Source organism: Toxotes jaculatrix, chromosome 14, assembly GCF_017976425.1.
Source record: "Toxotes jaculatrix isolate fToxJac2 chromosome 14, fToxJac2.pri, whole genome shotgun sequence".
Lineage (NCBI taxonomy): Eukaryota > Metazoa > Chordata > Actinopteri > Toxotidae > Toxotes > Toxotes jaculatrix.
This window is the reverse complement of record NC_054407.1, coordinates 7,221,150-7,237,162: the sequence shown is the minus strand read 5'-3', so window position 1 is coordinate 7,237,162 and position 16,013 is coordinate 7,221,150. Positions and strand designations below refer to the sequence as shown.

At 42.3% G+C, this 16,013-nt stretch overlaps 1 protein-coding gene across 2 annotated transcripts; it reads right to left on the bottom strand.

The window, feature by feature from the left end:
- LOC121193400 (glutamate decarboxylase 1-like) lies at positions 1-14,947 on the bottom strand. 2 transcript variants are annotated; one of them, XM_041055657.1, is made up of 17 exons: positions 14,690-14,947; positions 13,560-13,676; positions 11,466-11,522; positions 9,521-9,658; positions 9,043-9,285; positions 7,584-7,674; positions 4,076-4,188; positions 3,810-3,925; positions 3,389-3,468; positions 3,223-3,277; positions 2,990-3,106; positions 2,821-2,885; positions 2,636-2,714; positions 2,377-2,526; positions 2,108-2,215; positions 1,874-1,963; positions 1-1,723 (listed from the first exon to the last, which is right to left on the bottom strand). In XM_041055657.1, the coding sequence occupies exons 2-17, from the start codon at positions 13,633-13,635 to the stop codon at positions 1,550-1,552; spliced, it is 1,752 nt and encodes a 583-aa protein (XP_040911591.1). In that variant the 5' UTR covers positions 13,636-13,676; positions 14,690-14,947; the 3' UTR covers positions 1-1,549. The 2 variants fall into 2 exon arrangements, with proteins under 2 accessions (XP_040911591.1, XP_040911592.1); XM_041055658.1 differs by lacking the exon at positions 11,466-11,522.
- Between the last annotated feature and the right edge of the window lie 1,066 nt (positions 14,948-16,013).

Below are 16,013 nucleotides of genomic sequence, written 5' to 3'. Positions count from 1 at the left end.
AATACCATAAATACTTTGTTAACATAATTATTATATAATACTGCCATAGTACACATCCATTTACAATGGAAGAAAGAAAGGTGAACATTGTGCAAAGACACAAACAGGAACTCTTTATATAAGATATTCCATTGAGCTCCCATAACACTGAGAATACAAGTAATATGTATTACAATTAATATACTATATTACAGTAAATGCATTAGGATTCAGACAGATACAACAATCCTTTCTTCCCAGTCTCGAGAGGAGAGTACATTCTCACAACCAGCACGACTGCCAGAGGATTATATAGACTTCATTCTTAATCTCATCAGAAGGCCAGTCAGTCATCTCAAAACATTCAGTCAAAAAGACTCACAATCACAGAAAGAAACACACTATAGAAATTGCATCGCAGTCAAGGGTCAATAGGTAACATTTTACAAACACCTATAATAAATAAGAAGTTATATATGAAGGACAATGGATTGCTCTGTTCCCGATTCTCTTTCTTTGGCTGACAAAATCACTATAAATAAACTTTGCTCAAGTTCCTGTGATTACATTTACAAATGTATTACCATGTAATACACATAAAGATACATTTACAAAAAAATACCTGAATCTGCAAACAGTGAAAATGCAATAAATATTTGTTCTTATATAATCAAATATTACTATTTTAACAATGTTATAAACACATATGGGCATCACATGATTGCATGAAACAGACAACGAGCCAGCGTTTTACAGGTTAAAAGTTGTCACAGACTTGGGATAGCTGTAGACATTTTAAATCTTAATCTTAAACTTCTACAGGGGAAAATATATTGCAGACTGTGGATCATTTGCAGGAGGTTACCTAAAACCTCTCAGCTTAACACACTTGGTACCTATGGTTTGCACATTAGCTTATTTTTCAACACAGTGCTAGCCTAAAATACATGACAGGATACACTCAGTGTGCCACATACACCTGCACACACACACACACACACACACACACACACTGTTTCAGAGGCTTGGGCACTGGTTCAGGACAAGTAGGTCGGTGCACTAAGATTAAATATATGTACAGCTGAAAGCACCAATGATTCAATTGTGTGTAGCAAATGTATGATAGAGCAGAATAATCCATGATACTTTGTATTTTGATCTGTGCTTTTCTCCCTTTTGTTGTTTGACCACATTCACTCAGGCACACACACACACATACACATCAAAAGACAAACTACATTGGACGTGAAACTAGATCACACACACACACACACACACACACACACACACATAAGAACAAGATTCCACAGCACACACATACATTAGAGCATGTTTGTTGTACCTGGAGCTTTCAGATACCGGTTCATATATTTTGTCTATAGAAGGAACTATGTGGGACAGTTCAAAACTCAAAATCTTCCTCATCTTCTCTTCAGTTGGAGAAACGATCCTAGAGAAACTTGTCCTATCATCACTCCGTCTGCAGCACTGTGAATGTTTCACCTCATTGACACTTGCATCGGAAACACAACAGATAAAAGACCGGCAGGCTGCAGAGGCGGCTGATGGTCTACAGGTCGTGACCCAGCCTCTCAATCTCGTCAATGAGGAAGTCGATGTCAGACTGGGTGGCCGCGGGGTTGGAGACGACCATACGGAAGAAGTTGACTTTATGGCCCTGAGGCTGGTAGCCCACCATGGTGGTCCCTGACTCCATCATCATGGCCTTGATCTTTGGCGCCACCTGGTGGAACAAAGAAACGACAAATCAGAGTCTTGCATCTCTGAAGAGGAGCCAGCTACGAATTATATTTATAAACACATTATCCATCGGTTGTATGATTAAACAGGAGTAAATGTGAATGCTGATGGGCAGAAATGGCAGGTGTTGTACCCTGTGGAGTTTTTCTCGCCGCTCATCACTGTCTGGCATGCCTCTCAGGCTGGGCGGTATGTACCAGAAACAAACGTTGGTATGCTGGGGCTACAGACAGAAATAAAAACAATCAATACACACACATAGCCTATGATTTTTTTTTTCATTTAAAACAATGAAAATGATATAATATTGAATTTTCCTTAGTGATTCAAAATGACATTGATAGAATAGAAATTTAGGGCAGCTCACCACTCCATCAAACACCATCTCATATCCCTCCCTGTTCTTGATCTTGTTGTACAGATACTGAGACAGGTCCAGACACTTATCAATGTGCTGCTCAAAGCCTATGGTGCCCTGTGGGGGGGGGGGTTAACAACAAAAAACACTGAGTAAAAAGCTACAGCATCTGTTATGATTAAATACATGACAATTCCGTTAGGCCTGAAGACATTTTTATAAATTGGTTAAAAAGCCATTTATGATTTAGTCGATGTATGTGTCTCACTCCATCTCACCTTGGCCTTCCACATGAGCCAGAACTTAAAGATGTCGACATGTCGACCACACTGGATGGCTTTATCCCCTGTGTCGTATGTGACGTCATACTGTTTGTCTGGTTGGAACAGGTAGCCAGCACACATGGAGTTACAGCCTGCCAGGATTCCCTACAGACCAACACAAAGTGCACACACTGTTAGCCTTTTTTCAATCAACTCCTCTGCTCACTGCTTGTTAGCACTATGTAAAATGTGTGTGTGTGTGTCTTTACTGTACCTTCTCTCTGACCAGGATGGCAGAACACTGTAGAGGCACGCCCATCATCTTGTGAGGGTTCCATGTGACAGAGTTGGCCCTGCAAAGTGTCACGTATGTGTTAATGTACTAATGTAGTTTCACTGAAACTTTCCTTTGAACAGCACAACAGAACAATCTGTCACCATCTGTCACCGTCTACTAACCTCTCAACTCCACTGAGCTTATGGCGATGCTTCCTGGACATTAGTAGTCCACCACCCCACGCTCCCTGAGGAATAAGACAGTTACGGTTACATAAGGTTAACACAGGCAAGGAAACAGTACTTTCACTGTCAAAATACTACAGCAACTGATCCAGTGTCAGCTACTTACATCAACATGGAGCCACAAGTTGTACTTCTCACAGATGTCAGCGATCTCATTGATGGGGTCAAATGCACCGTACACAGTTGAACCAGCTGTGGCGTTCACAAACAATGGCACGTAACCCTGCAGAATCACCACAAGTACAATTCAGAAGGACAAAATCTAGTAAGCGAGAGAAAAACAAAGAAAGAAAGATCAAAATCAACAATAGCAAAATAAAATGTAAGAAAGACACCAACCTTCTGTTTGGCATCAATGATCTTGGCCTCCAGATCTGCAGGAATGACTCTCCCCCTGAAAGAGTGCAGAGCAGTGCGTGTCATGACTCTATATTTTGTATATACACTATTTTTACACAATTTCTATACTGATTGTGGCTTTAAATTTCTACAGCAAATCCCCCACCTCTCATCTGTGCTCAGCAGGATCACATTCTCAGTGCCAAAGCCCAGAGCGGCTCCTGCCTTCTTTATGGAGTAGTGGCTCTGAAGGGGACACGTTAGGAAAATAAGTCAGTAACTGAATCTTGAAATAACAGCTAAATTCACAGAGAGTGGAGATTTTGTGAACTAATTGCTACATGAGCTTTGTCTTAGTGGCTGATAAGTTGTCAGCTGCGCAGTTCTTTATAGACAAAAGTAGATGTGATGAAAGCAAAACGAATCCATTAAAATGGCCATTGCCTCCATTCAAATAGACCTGCTGATTACTACAGGACGTCTTCAATGGCCTCAATCTACAGTCAATGAAGCATAGCGCCTACTTTATTAGAATACTAAAAATGGAGTGTGTGTGTGTGTGTGTGCGTGTGTTCATGGTCACGTACGTGTTCAGACGTGAAGAGGACAAGGCGGGGAGCAGCAGACATGCCCTTGGTCTTGACCTCTGGGAAATACTTGTAACGTGCGATCATCACACTGTACATGTTGGAGATGGCACCCCCTGTTCAATAGAGACAGACGTATCAGCATGGAGACAACTATATAAATTTGATAACTTAATCTTTATTGAAAAGCAATTACATCACAATAATTTGTTACCAAAGTCTCGCACACTCACTTTGTGTGTGTGTTGCTGTTGTAATAGACTAACCTGGTGAAAAGAGTCCATCTCCCTCTCCGCCGGGCCAGCCAATCATCTCTCTCATTTTCTTCAAAGTCAGCTGCTCCATCAGCACAAACACTGGAGCGATCTCATAGGTGAACCTGTCAATCAAATCCCAGAACTGATGAATACAGCATGTCATTCAGTAGAGTCATTAACAGCAGCTTTGTGAGCAAGAAGAATAAAAGAAGATTCTTATGCACACGACTGCAGATTAGAAAGGCCAAATACAGACACGCCAACACGCGCGCGCGCACACACACATTTGCACACACTCTCATTGGTTTTTCATTAGCTCTGGTATAATTCCATCCACAGAGCACAAACTGGAGTTCGTGCTGACTGGGCTAATTAAAAAAGTGTCTGATAGGAGTTGGGCAGCAAACATTCATATTCAAATGCCTTCTAAAATCACTCAGTGGTTTAATTAAAGCACACAAAGCTCTGATGGCTATCTGTCAATCCTGCCAATCTCAGTGGCGAGCCTGAATGAGGCTGATTTGACGGCTGAGAGGATGTGAATGTGCAAGTGTGTGCGTGAGAGAGATAGAAAGACGAGAAGAGAGTGTTTTAAGGAGATAACGGCCCCTGTTGGCCCCAAAATACAGGAACTGGGGAAGAGACCGTGATTATTGTGATCCCGTCTTTACAAGAAAGAAAAAGGAAAAGACTGAAAGACAAAAAGTATTCTTCACTACACAAGAAGATGAGAGATGGAAATCAGCTTTTAAAAACATTAGATGTGTGTCCGAACTCTCATTCAGCTGACAAAGGATAAAATGACCGGTAGCTTCAGAGACGACACAAGAACAAAACTCCTGGTGAATCTAAAGTAGGTTAAATGTATCACATAGAGCATGAGCCTGAGCTTTTGCTCTGTTTGCTAACTGACAACTCCCACTCAAACCCTTAGGACTGATCCCTGTTTACCCTGCTTCTAATGAGGCCAGTTACACAACACTCCCCCACTTTCATCAGCCGCCACCATCTACATCTAAAACAACAATAACATTATCTCCTCTCCTCTTCCACTCCTCTCCGTTTTCCTCACAAGTAGGTATCTCAATGAGGACGGAAATATTTTATAGTTTGGGTACAAAGGAGGAGAGATAAAGGCTGTGAGGAGAGGGAGCTGTGAGGAAACAATACACTCAAGGAAACTGTGACAGAGGACAATAAAAGAAGAGGAGGGGATGGTGTGGAAGCAGAGCGAGGAAAGCGCACAGAAAAGAAACAAGACAACAAGATGAAAAGAAGCAGCAGAAAATAAGAGAGGAAAGAAAATAGGACATGTTAGAGGACAAAAAAATATGGAAATGAAAACTTAAAGATGAAGAAAAATAGATGAAAGAGACATTTTTGTTGTGTAATCATGCCTGGACTAACCCACAGGATGGGTTTGATTGGAACATTAGCTTTTAGTCAATACCCCACCCCGGACCAGATTATGACTGCTGGGCTTCGACAATGAACAGCGACAACAATTACAAAGAAGACAAAATGTCTCATTCTGCAGCCTCCCACTGCCCTAATTTCAGAAATATAGTGTTCTCTGACATATTGGAATTGTGGTTCATGTACAGAACAAAAAAAATATTTAATATCCTAGATGTCTCGGTTTCAAAAAATTCATCCCAACCAGATCAGAAAAGGGACAAACCCGGTGCACCTTTTTAATATTCTCCTTCTCTCCGTGAGTCATTTCACGCTGTAATGACAATAATGGTGATCATTATCACAATCAGAGCCAATCATTGGTCTTTTCAGGGTGAAAATTACCCCTCAGTCACCTGCCTGTCTCCAGGGACAGCCCCTAAATGCCCTTATTATCGTCATCAAGGGCACTCAATGTGTGGGAGTCAGTGTTTGAATGCATGTGTGTGTGTGCGTGTGTCTCTATGTGACTAACCCTGTGACCCTCCAACCACACGCTCCACTCAGCCCCTCAAAGGACCACTGAGTCAGTCTGTATCCACAGGGACAATAGAGCCAGAATGAGCACTCCACGGGGAGCTGCAGCAGCCAGTTTCCACAGTGTGACAGGCTTTTCTGTGCAGCCAGAGGACATTGTGTGTCAGTGTGGGGCCCAGCTGGCCTATCTGCTAAGACCAGCTCTCAATGAGCCTGCAGTCAATGGACTGGAAACCCTAGCTGCTGTATCTGGGACAGCCAGAGCTGGTGTGTGTGTGTGTGTGTGTGTGTATGTGTGTGTCATTATGAAAGTGTGCACAAGCATGTGTGAATTCAATGGCCCCATCTCTTGGGGCATTCTTCCAACCAGGAGATGAGATGGGAAAGTTTTTCATGTGAGGGGGTGGTTTCCTAAGCTAATGTTTTGAGAAATGGGATAAATTAAATGTCTAAATTCTCCTTCAGCTTTTGGTTTATTATCCTTATGAGAAATGTTAGCAGCCACAGCAGTTAGTGAAAACTGAATTTTCAATTTGTGGAATCTATTGTCTTCTTCCCAATGTTTGCTCTGTGTGGTCTCTGCACTGCATAGGTCCTGCTGTCAGATTGCACCATGAAACTCTAGGATGTCAATGTACAAAATCGAGGCAAAATCTTTTTTCTTTTTTTTTTTAATATTAGGCAAATTAAATTGGCAAATTTTGCTTTGGAGTCATTGTGATTGTCATGATCTGTTTGTTATCATGCTCTGATTTTTCTCTCTCATACATAAGAATGCCAAACATTCCCTAGTTCCAGCTTCTAAATTGGGATTTGCTACTTTTCTTTGTCTTGTCTTTGTCATGAGTCAATAAATGAGTATTTTCAGGATATCATTTTAGGCTTTAGAAAATTGTGCTTACCATTTTCACTATTTTTCTTTTTTTTTTTTTTTTTAACTTCTTTTCATTTTAAAGACTGAAATAATGATCACTTCATCAAAAAAAAAAATACTGGGAAACCTGCTTTACTTACAGCAAAAATGTTAACATCAATGTGTGCAACTGTGTGTGTGTGTATTCTGTATTCAGGTATTGTACAGCAGTATTAGTATGACGTTTCTCATTCTATTCTTGTGATCACAGAGTTATAGTTTATTTACAGCATGTGAGTGATTGTGTGTGTGGATCTGTGTTGAGAGTGTGTGGTGTTGATGTGGTTCATGCCCTCTATCAGACTGGGCCACCATGTAACTGTGACCTGAGATCAATATGCAATCTAACCACCCCTGGGGCTGGGCTGCCTCCGATATACAGTACACGGTGGCAGCCTTACCGTCTGTCAATACAAAGTCTCAACAGGACAAGGCAAACACTTTACATAACTGCCCTCAGAGGCTCTTGTAACCAATGGTGGAGTGAGCTAAGGGGAACACCATAAGCAACTTCCGTAGCGACTGTATATCACTGGGGTCTTTTTCCAGTGGCCTACAAACAGGACATCTCAGTTGTCCTTTCATGACATATAGAGGTGTTTCCCCTGTGTGCTTAACTGTGTCATGTAACAAACATGCAAAACAAAGCGAGCAGCACGCTGTGTGACTTACATGTTGGTGTTAGCAGTGGAGGTGAGCCACTCGCCGGCCAGACCAATGATGTCCAGACCAGAGGACAACTGGTTGAAGAAGCGTGGGTGACCTAAACATAAAAAAAAACATACACATGCTGTCTTAATGGGGGAGTCAGGTTTTTTTTTAATAAAGGGAAAGCAATAAGAAGGGCAGCCACTGGTAAGTGTGCCTTGCCCTGAGTACATAAGCTTTGTGAAGACACAGGATGACAAAGGCCTGCGGGATAAAGCTGAAAATAAACATAACATGAATACCACAAAGAAACAGCTCCTCATTTCAGAGTTCGTAGTCATTTGGGTTTCATTTTGTATTCCCTTGGTCAACCATGAAACCTGAGGGATCTGACATAGCCTGTTCAGTGTACCATAATTACATTAGGAACAAGGCTGTATGACAGCCATTTAGACTCTAAGGTGCTTGCACATGCAGTCACAGTCAGTAGGCCTGGAGCCTAAATGCAGTAATGGATATGTAAGCACCTTGTAGATGTAGTGTTGTGCGGCTCACACGATAAAAATAAAGATAATATAACTCCCAATATGTGAATTATATTAAGTTACTTTTATATTATATATTAAAACATTGAATACAAATCTCATATTGAGGACAAACAAACTGAGGAGAGTCAGCTGTGTGTTTCAGCACCACGGACAGCTCCTCCAGCTCCGCACTTCACCAAATTCAGCCTCAAAAATATATTTAAAAAAAAAACACAAAACAAAAAAAATGTCTCTGCGTGAAAATTGGTGTTGAGTTGCAGGCACAGTAGAGCCTGTGTGTTATATATAAAACCCAAGGGACAGTTTGAGCGTTGTCTTTTTTAACAGCTTGTAACAGCCCGTGTTAGGATCCCCCCTCAGGCGACACTTGCTTTAATAAGTCGAGGGGAGAGAAAAGGAGGATGTCAACGGAATCACCAGGGGGACAATAAATAAGGCAGTCATCGTAATGAGCTGTACACTACCTGGCAAACAGCTTCTCCTCAATGGTTTATGTTGAATTCACACAGTAAAACTGTCAGTATTCATTTACATGAAAGTGATAAGATGGAAACTTTTTTAAATAAATACATTACAAATCATCATATTTCTCATTTCTTTCTATTAGATGTAAATATCATAAATTTACCGTGAAGCCGTTTTCGAAGACTGACATCATATTGTGTTTTGTATAATAATGTGTTCATGACCACATCCCGGTCTGAAGATAAAAATAGAATATTTTCTATACTGAGAGTGTAAAAGGTTAATTGCCTTCTTGCCCACACATCCCTCTGTCCTTTTTAAATTTAAAATAACACACGGCACCATATGAATTATTCAAAAGGCCTCAGTTGCAGTCCGCTTTTTTAAATCACACCATGTTAGGTTAGCCACCACCTTTTATTTATTTATTTAGTTATTTATTTCCAGTGTATAAGGTGCCCCTGACCTACCTGTCCGGACGCCATATTTGAGCGTGTCCCTGCAGTCCACCAGGATCTGCTCCAGGGACTCGGGCTGGTCGGACAGCTCCAGGTTGAAGCCCTCCATGCCCTCCAGGAGCTGGTGAGGGTGGTGGAAGTCCAGCACCTTGGTGGAGCGGTCGAAAGTCTTCTTGACGTAGTTGGTGAGGATGTCGACCACCTCCAACAAAAACTGAATGGTAGGCTCCTCTCCATTTTTGGCTGGCAGTAGGTCTGAGAGATGAGGGGAAAGGTATAGTGGATATTGAATTTAAATTTAAAGCCTATGCTGCTGGAATATAAATTGACTTTTGGTGCTTTTGCCAGAATAAAACGTCAATTTAATTTGAAGTAAAGAGCATAATGTGACCATGGCTCTAATGAAGCGCGCTAAGATCTTCAGAAATTAGCATTAGCTTGTTTTTACTTAGCTGAGTTTCGCGGCATTGCGCGCGTGTGAAAGTCTCACCTCTGGCGAACAGGTTGGAGAAGTCGGTCTCGGTGCGGCTGAAGCGCGCGTCCCTGTCACTGTTGTCGCACGAGAGCAAGTTCTTCTGGCCCGCGAGCCTCCCCTTCTCATCCAGGCTGTTGTTCTTCTGCAGGAACCCTAGGGTGTTAAACGGCGGAGGGCAGGAGTTATGGCCAAACATCTCCATCCCGCACACACACACACCAAAACAGACGGAACTATGGAACCAAATTAAAAAATAATAATAAAATAAACAAATGATAAACAATGAATTTACTGTTATTCTATGCTAGTGATAAATATGTAGGTGGTATGGCAGCTTTTGAAAAAATATCTGTCATCATAAGTCAGCTCCTAATGAACACAATTCATCAGAACTGCTTTTCTCTTGCGGACCAAACTTATATAGGCCACATATGCACACACACACACACACACACACACACACACACACACACACACACACACACACACACACAAGCAATTGGGACCACGTGTGTGTTAGGGTGACCGACCCACCCTGTGACATCACAGCCACACCCCGGGTCAGGAAGCACCCTCCTGTCCACACAGACTGATCGGCTCAATGCGCAGGACTGCCCGCGGTGATGATCCATGCAGCCAATAAATACACACCCCATAAAGAGGGGTTAATGAAGGATGCACACAGCCCTGAAGCAGTCTGCCAGTCTCTGCAAGGCCTGTAGTGTATGTTTTGAACTCCAGGATCGATCAGTTTTCTGCATACAGGCCCTTCACATGTCTGCAGGATGATGCGTTGGGCCTAATTGAGCGCAAAACATGTGGAAGTCACGCTGTCATCTGTAAGCTATAAAAAAATATTACGTCATTATATTTTTCATTGGAAACTCTATAATAGCTTGCTTATTAAATTCCAAATGACATATTCAAAATCTATGTTTGAGACCCTCTCATTGCCACATGTGGAAATATTATAGAAATATATGATCAATTCCATTTCCAATCCAGTCCATTAAAATGTCATTAAGACCAATCAAAATCTACTGGTCAATTTCTCATTCTCAGAAATGGCAATAACCAATCAAACGTGTTCGATCCTTTGGGTCTTGATTGATTCGTGCCATAAGAAACAGGACAATAATATCCTGTAAGAATGGATCATATCTTCAATGCGTTCATCTCCAACTGCACAGAAGCAATGCAAAATTAAGAAAAATAATATTAAGGATTAATGTGAATTATCAAGTTACTGAAAGAAACAAATTCCTTCAAATGATGGAGGAATAAACACACCCTCCCTGCAACGTCACATCCGCTGCTCTCCACCGTAAAATGGCCTGTTAGTGGGACCGACACTGAGGCTGCACTAACTGGTATTAAAAGAAATGTCACTCAGGAAATCTGTGAATGGGAAAGGAAAATACTCCTTTATTTACTGTTTAATTTAAGGGAGGTTGTGGACTGTATATTTCCAGGCTTGTCTTGTGGATTTTTCTCCCACTGATGAAATGGAAAAGACATGAGGGGGTTCAGGGGCGGTCGGGAGGGGACTGATCCGGGGCTCTCATCACCAGACCTACAGGCTAATGTCCACTGACCTTTAGAAGATGGAAACGCACAGTGACAGTGGTGGATGGGCCCGCTCTAAACAGCCTTTATCACGGCCTATTTCAGAAGGCCTCACAATGAATAATAATAATTAAAAAAAAAGAAAAACAGCGACTCCATGGTGAAAAATTAAAACCAAAAGATGCAAAAATTGCACAATACAGCCCCGTCAGAAAGAAATCATAGTACCCACAATATAGAGGTGATATGTCACATAAAATCATTTTTTCCCAAACAGCTTTTTTTTCCAGAGATGTCAAAAACAAACAAACAGAAAGGAAGCGAAAAAATATTGCACACATGAAGTTAATTGAAGCGGAAGCGGCTTTTGTGCCCGCCCCAAAAAGCAACTTACCACAAATCTTCATCCCCAGTTTCCGTGTGCATCCGTGCATCCACGCATATTCGTAAGCTAAAACAGAATGAACGTTTGAGTTTCTCATTTGCAGGCCTCGGAAAGTGCGTGGACAGGCGGGTGATGGATGGAAGCGTGATGCGGACGGCTGCTCTTGGCCAGGTGTGTGACGCGTGGACACGCAGGTCGTCTTTTGTCTTTTGAGAGTTTCCAAAGCCTTAACCACTGCGCCTCTGAATGGTTTGGCTCCGTATGGTGGTTGTTTACCTTGGTTGACCGTAGAATTTACCCACCTTTTTATTTACCACAGCACCCACTGATCATAAGGGGATGAGTCTTATAACATTTCCGATTTAAGTTCAATCGATGAGGCCCGCACGGCAAATCCACACCGGCTCACACACCCAGCCAAGGGGCGGACTGGAATTAACACCCGTGAAATGAGCTCACGGAGGAGGGCAGAAATTAATTGAGTGAAACACAGTATGTGACTGGAGCGAGCTGGTAATGTCTGTGGCCGGGAAGTCCATAGCAGGCTTGGTGCAGGAACTTATAGTACAGAGCGCCTCAGACATACACGCGTCATGCAAACACACACACACACGCACACACACCGCAACTACACACAAAACCAAACCCGAGCGTGGGCATGCGTGAGCAGAGATGGAGCAGAAGCCAGAGGGAATAAAATGCAGAGCGCACGGCAGCAGAGCCAGAGCGAGGCGGCGAATGTACCTGATGGAAAACTTTCAAAACAAAAACAAGTATTTAAATTTACTGAAGCAATTTCATTCGGCTGGAGAACAGCTCGAGGGGCTGAGGCCAAGGCGCGCGCACACACAGACAGACAGAGACACGCGCACACCAACACACGCACGTACAGACACTGCAAGCCGCCAGGCGTGAGATGGAGCGTGGCAGAGAGATAATGGCAACATCCAGCAGCAGTATACGAGCAAGTCAGACAAAACAAACATCTTCTTTTTAATGGGCTTTTTATAAGGACAAATTCACATTTGCAATAACTGTAAGATATATATTTTTTATTGTTACCCGAGGATCATAAATTAAAAAAAGAATTAAAATAAAATATTTAATTTGTTGAGGAGAAAATTTTGAAATGAAACCGTCCTCTGGCCCTCAGGAACTGTAGCCCATTTCCTCTAACATTTGGCTGAAGACAAAAACCTGTAATTATTTCCCAGCCTTGCGCTGCAGATGGCTGCTCAAGTGCACTGTAATGGAGTCGATTTTGTGAATGCGACAGAGGCTTAAAATGATTAATTAACCCACGGGTTAATGTATACCTAAATAGGTTGAGCCACTTTAAAAAAAAAAAAAAAAAATGAGCAGCATAGAATTTGTCCAACAATAAGTAAACTGTGCATCCTGCAGCCTTGAAGGCCGAAAACGTCCTGGAAAACGAGGTGAGACGAATTATGAAAGGAATAAATCACCATAAATAAAAATTGTTTCAGTTTTTTTTGTTTTTCGTGAGAAATATTTGTGGAAATCATTCCATAAATCACAGTTAAAACACCGATAACTGAAGCGCTGGTGCAAGAAAATAGACCAAAATATTCCAATCAGGAATATTTTTCCATTTCAAAATATATATTTATTCTAAAAACATTCCCACTAGCGTTTTTCTACATCATTATATAAATATCATTGCCTTAATGGCGCATTACATCTGCGCCAGGTCCACTGCTGATCCGCCAGACAGCGACCGGCAGCTGTGATGGCTCTGTTTTTAACCGGAATGATTAACGACGGAGCCCACACAGCAAATGGCCCGGGAGAGACTCGCTTTTATCAGACAGAGAAGGAGGGGAGGGAGGGAGACAGAGAGTCAGACAGAGGTAGAGAGAGGTGTGTGGGGGGTGAACGGGGTTTAAGCCCTCGTGTTGGCAACAGATCGCCCTGCGGAAGTGTCTCTGAGCAAGGCACCGAGTCTCTGTCAGCTTCAGTGGGCTGTTCCGTGAGCACAACCTGAGCGCTCACGGAGAGCAACAGTCCTAACGAGAAATTTACCCCCGGGGATCGATACGGAATCACGGTGTTAATAACACAGGAAGGAGTGTGAGGACCTACTTGAGGACGGAGGTCTTAAATTGGCGGAGTTGGGGTCCTGGTCCCCGCCGGTGGCTCTCGGTTCGGACGTGGCCATCAGTCCTCTGTTATCTGATCCACAGCTGGGAAATAATTCAACTGCAAACAAAACGGTCCACGGTTAGGAATGTCCAGATCAGCTTCTCCAATCAGAACTCACACACACATATATAGACATATACATCTAAATAACTTCAGTCAGTTTAATTGTTAGGCCACGATATGATCAGAAAATGATGTTGTTCACTGTGCGTCGCAAGGAACGATTTATTCCCGAAGGATAGCTGGGTGGGCTTTGAACCAAGACACACAGTCTGGAGAGATTTGCGCACGACGCACGTCAGGATAAATACTTTTGGTGATAACATTATGCCTGTGTGGGTACTTTTCTTTTTTTTTTCAGACAGACTTCGATATTTCTTGCATTAAAGGCGTATTCTTTGTGAATTCAATGTCCAGATCACATGGTCGATGTTAAAGAACAATGGAAAATGAAGAAAAAAAGTTATCAGGAAGCTGAACATATAGGAGAAAGATTTCCTGGTTACAGCAAGTTCTTGTGGCTCATTGGAGCAGAAATATCTTTCTTTCTTTTTACAGTCTTGGGCAAAGCGACACCAGAGCGTTAAAACCTACGAGTCTTGTCTGTGATAAACCACAGCAAACACAACAGCTGATATTTCTCGCCATAGAAAAATTAAACGGACAGATGACAGAAAAGCTTGTTTCGTTCACATTTTAAAACAAGACTGATTTATTAAACAAATATTGATAACTATAATGTCCAGATAAATAACCTACGTCATTCACTTATTGACTCAGCAATCGACATTTCAATTAAGTTGCGCTTTGAACAAAGCATATCCCCACACCATCATCACTCAATGTCACCGTGGTGTGACAGACAGACTGGACAACTAATGAATTCGTTCCGTCACTCATCTGGGACTAATTTCTGTCAAACGACACAGCAAATTATAAAAGATTTCCTTGTTGATATAATATAATTTTCACCAATATAACTCCGAGATCATGATTCAACAGTCACCTGTGTGTCTATAAAGAAATACACACGAAGGGAGCAGCTTAAATGAAAGGAGGAGGCATCTTACCGGCTCTCGGGCGCACAGGTTGTCGACTAACAGAGAAACTAGAACTAGATGTTACAGCTGCCACCCAAAGGCACGACAAGAAAGAGTCCAGTGGCGGCGATGGCGGAATACCAGCGGAGCGCACTAATAAAATCCCAATCCAGCAGCGCGCAAGTGACCCTTTCTCCCTCAAGAATATTTTTTTTTTATTCGTTATTTATATCTCAAGCTCCGGCTGCCCATTGGTCTCTTCACGCAGGCATGAGTCACAGCCTTGCCTCCTTCTGACGACTAATGAAGCTTCTCTGAGTGCCACTGACAGCCACGAGCCACTTTAAGAAGCCTAAAAAGCAAAGGGGAAAAACACCAGTGACGTCTACCCACCCCTGTGCGTGGGTGTGTGTTTGTGTGCGTGTGTGTCTCCAGGTGTGGGTGGGTGTCACAGGATGGAGGATGGAGACTTGAATATGGAAATGTGTTCTGAGTGGGTTACATAGAAATTGACCTTGGAATGAAAAACGCAGTTTGTTTATGGGTTTTAGTAACAGCAGATATGCATTCAGCACATTTCTTTATCTCTGATCGATTCCGTTTAAATGGACCTGTGGAAGCTCCGTGGAGAGCATTCCACTGTGTCTATTTAAGCCAGAATAAAGACATTTCTTATAAAGGCACCAAAGGATGGAGAGAACAGCATGCACCATCCACGATCCACCCATCTATCCAAGCACTGACTGTAGTATTCACCTTCATGAGATGACAGGACTGCATGCATCATAATTTCTGACCTGCACCCTTTTTTTTTTTATAACCTTGACATGGACAATAACACTGAGACATCAAAGTGAATCCAGCCTGGCAGGCGTCGCCTTAGTGTCCTCGCTGTCGTCCTCATGCTTGTGTACCGTTCCGCTGAATGGACAGAGACCAGCCATTATGTTCATTCAGCCACTGCAAATTATTATACCGCCTTTATCAGATGGTGCTCATACTTTCTCTTTCCACAAGCCATGCGTGGAGACGCATGGCTAAAGAGAAGCTGTGCCATGTGACGATAACTCAAAGTAACATTCCACTACCATGGATTAGTTGTACGTGTGTGTGTGTGCGTGTGTGTAATAGAGCAGAGTTATAAGGTGTTGGCCTGGATTGATGCTGCTCATACTACCTAGATTTAAAATGTAGATTTGCCCATATACATTAATCAGACATTTATTTGTGTTCACTTAAGTCACACCAAGATTTCAACAACACAAAAATGTTTGGAAAATGTTGCCGTTTTAGTTCTACTGAAGATGATTCTCTTTGATAAAAGTTTTTTTTTTTTTTTCAACTATATGCCTCT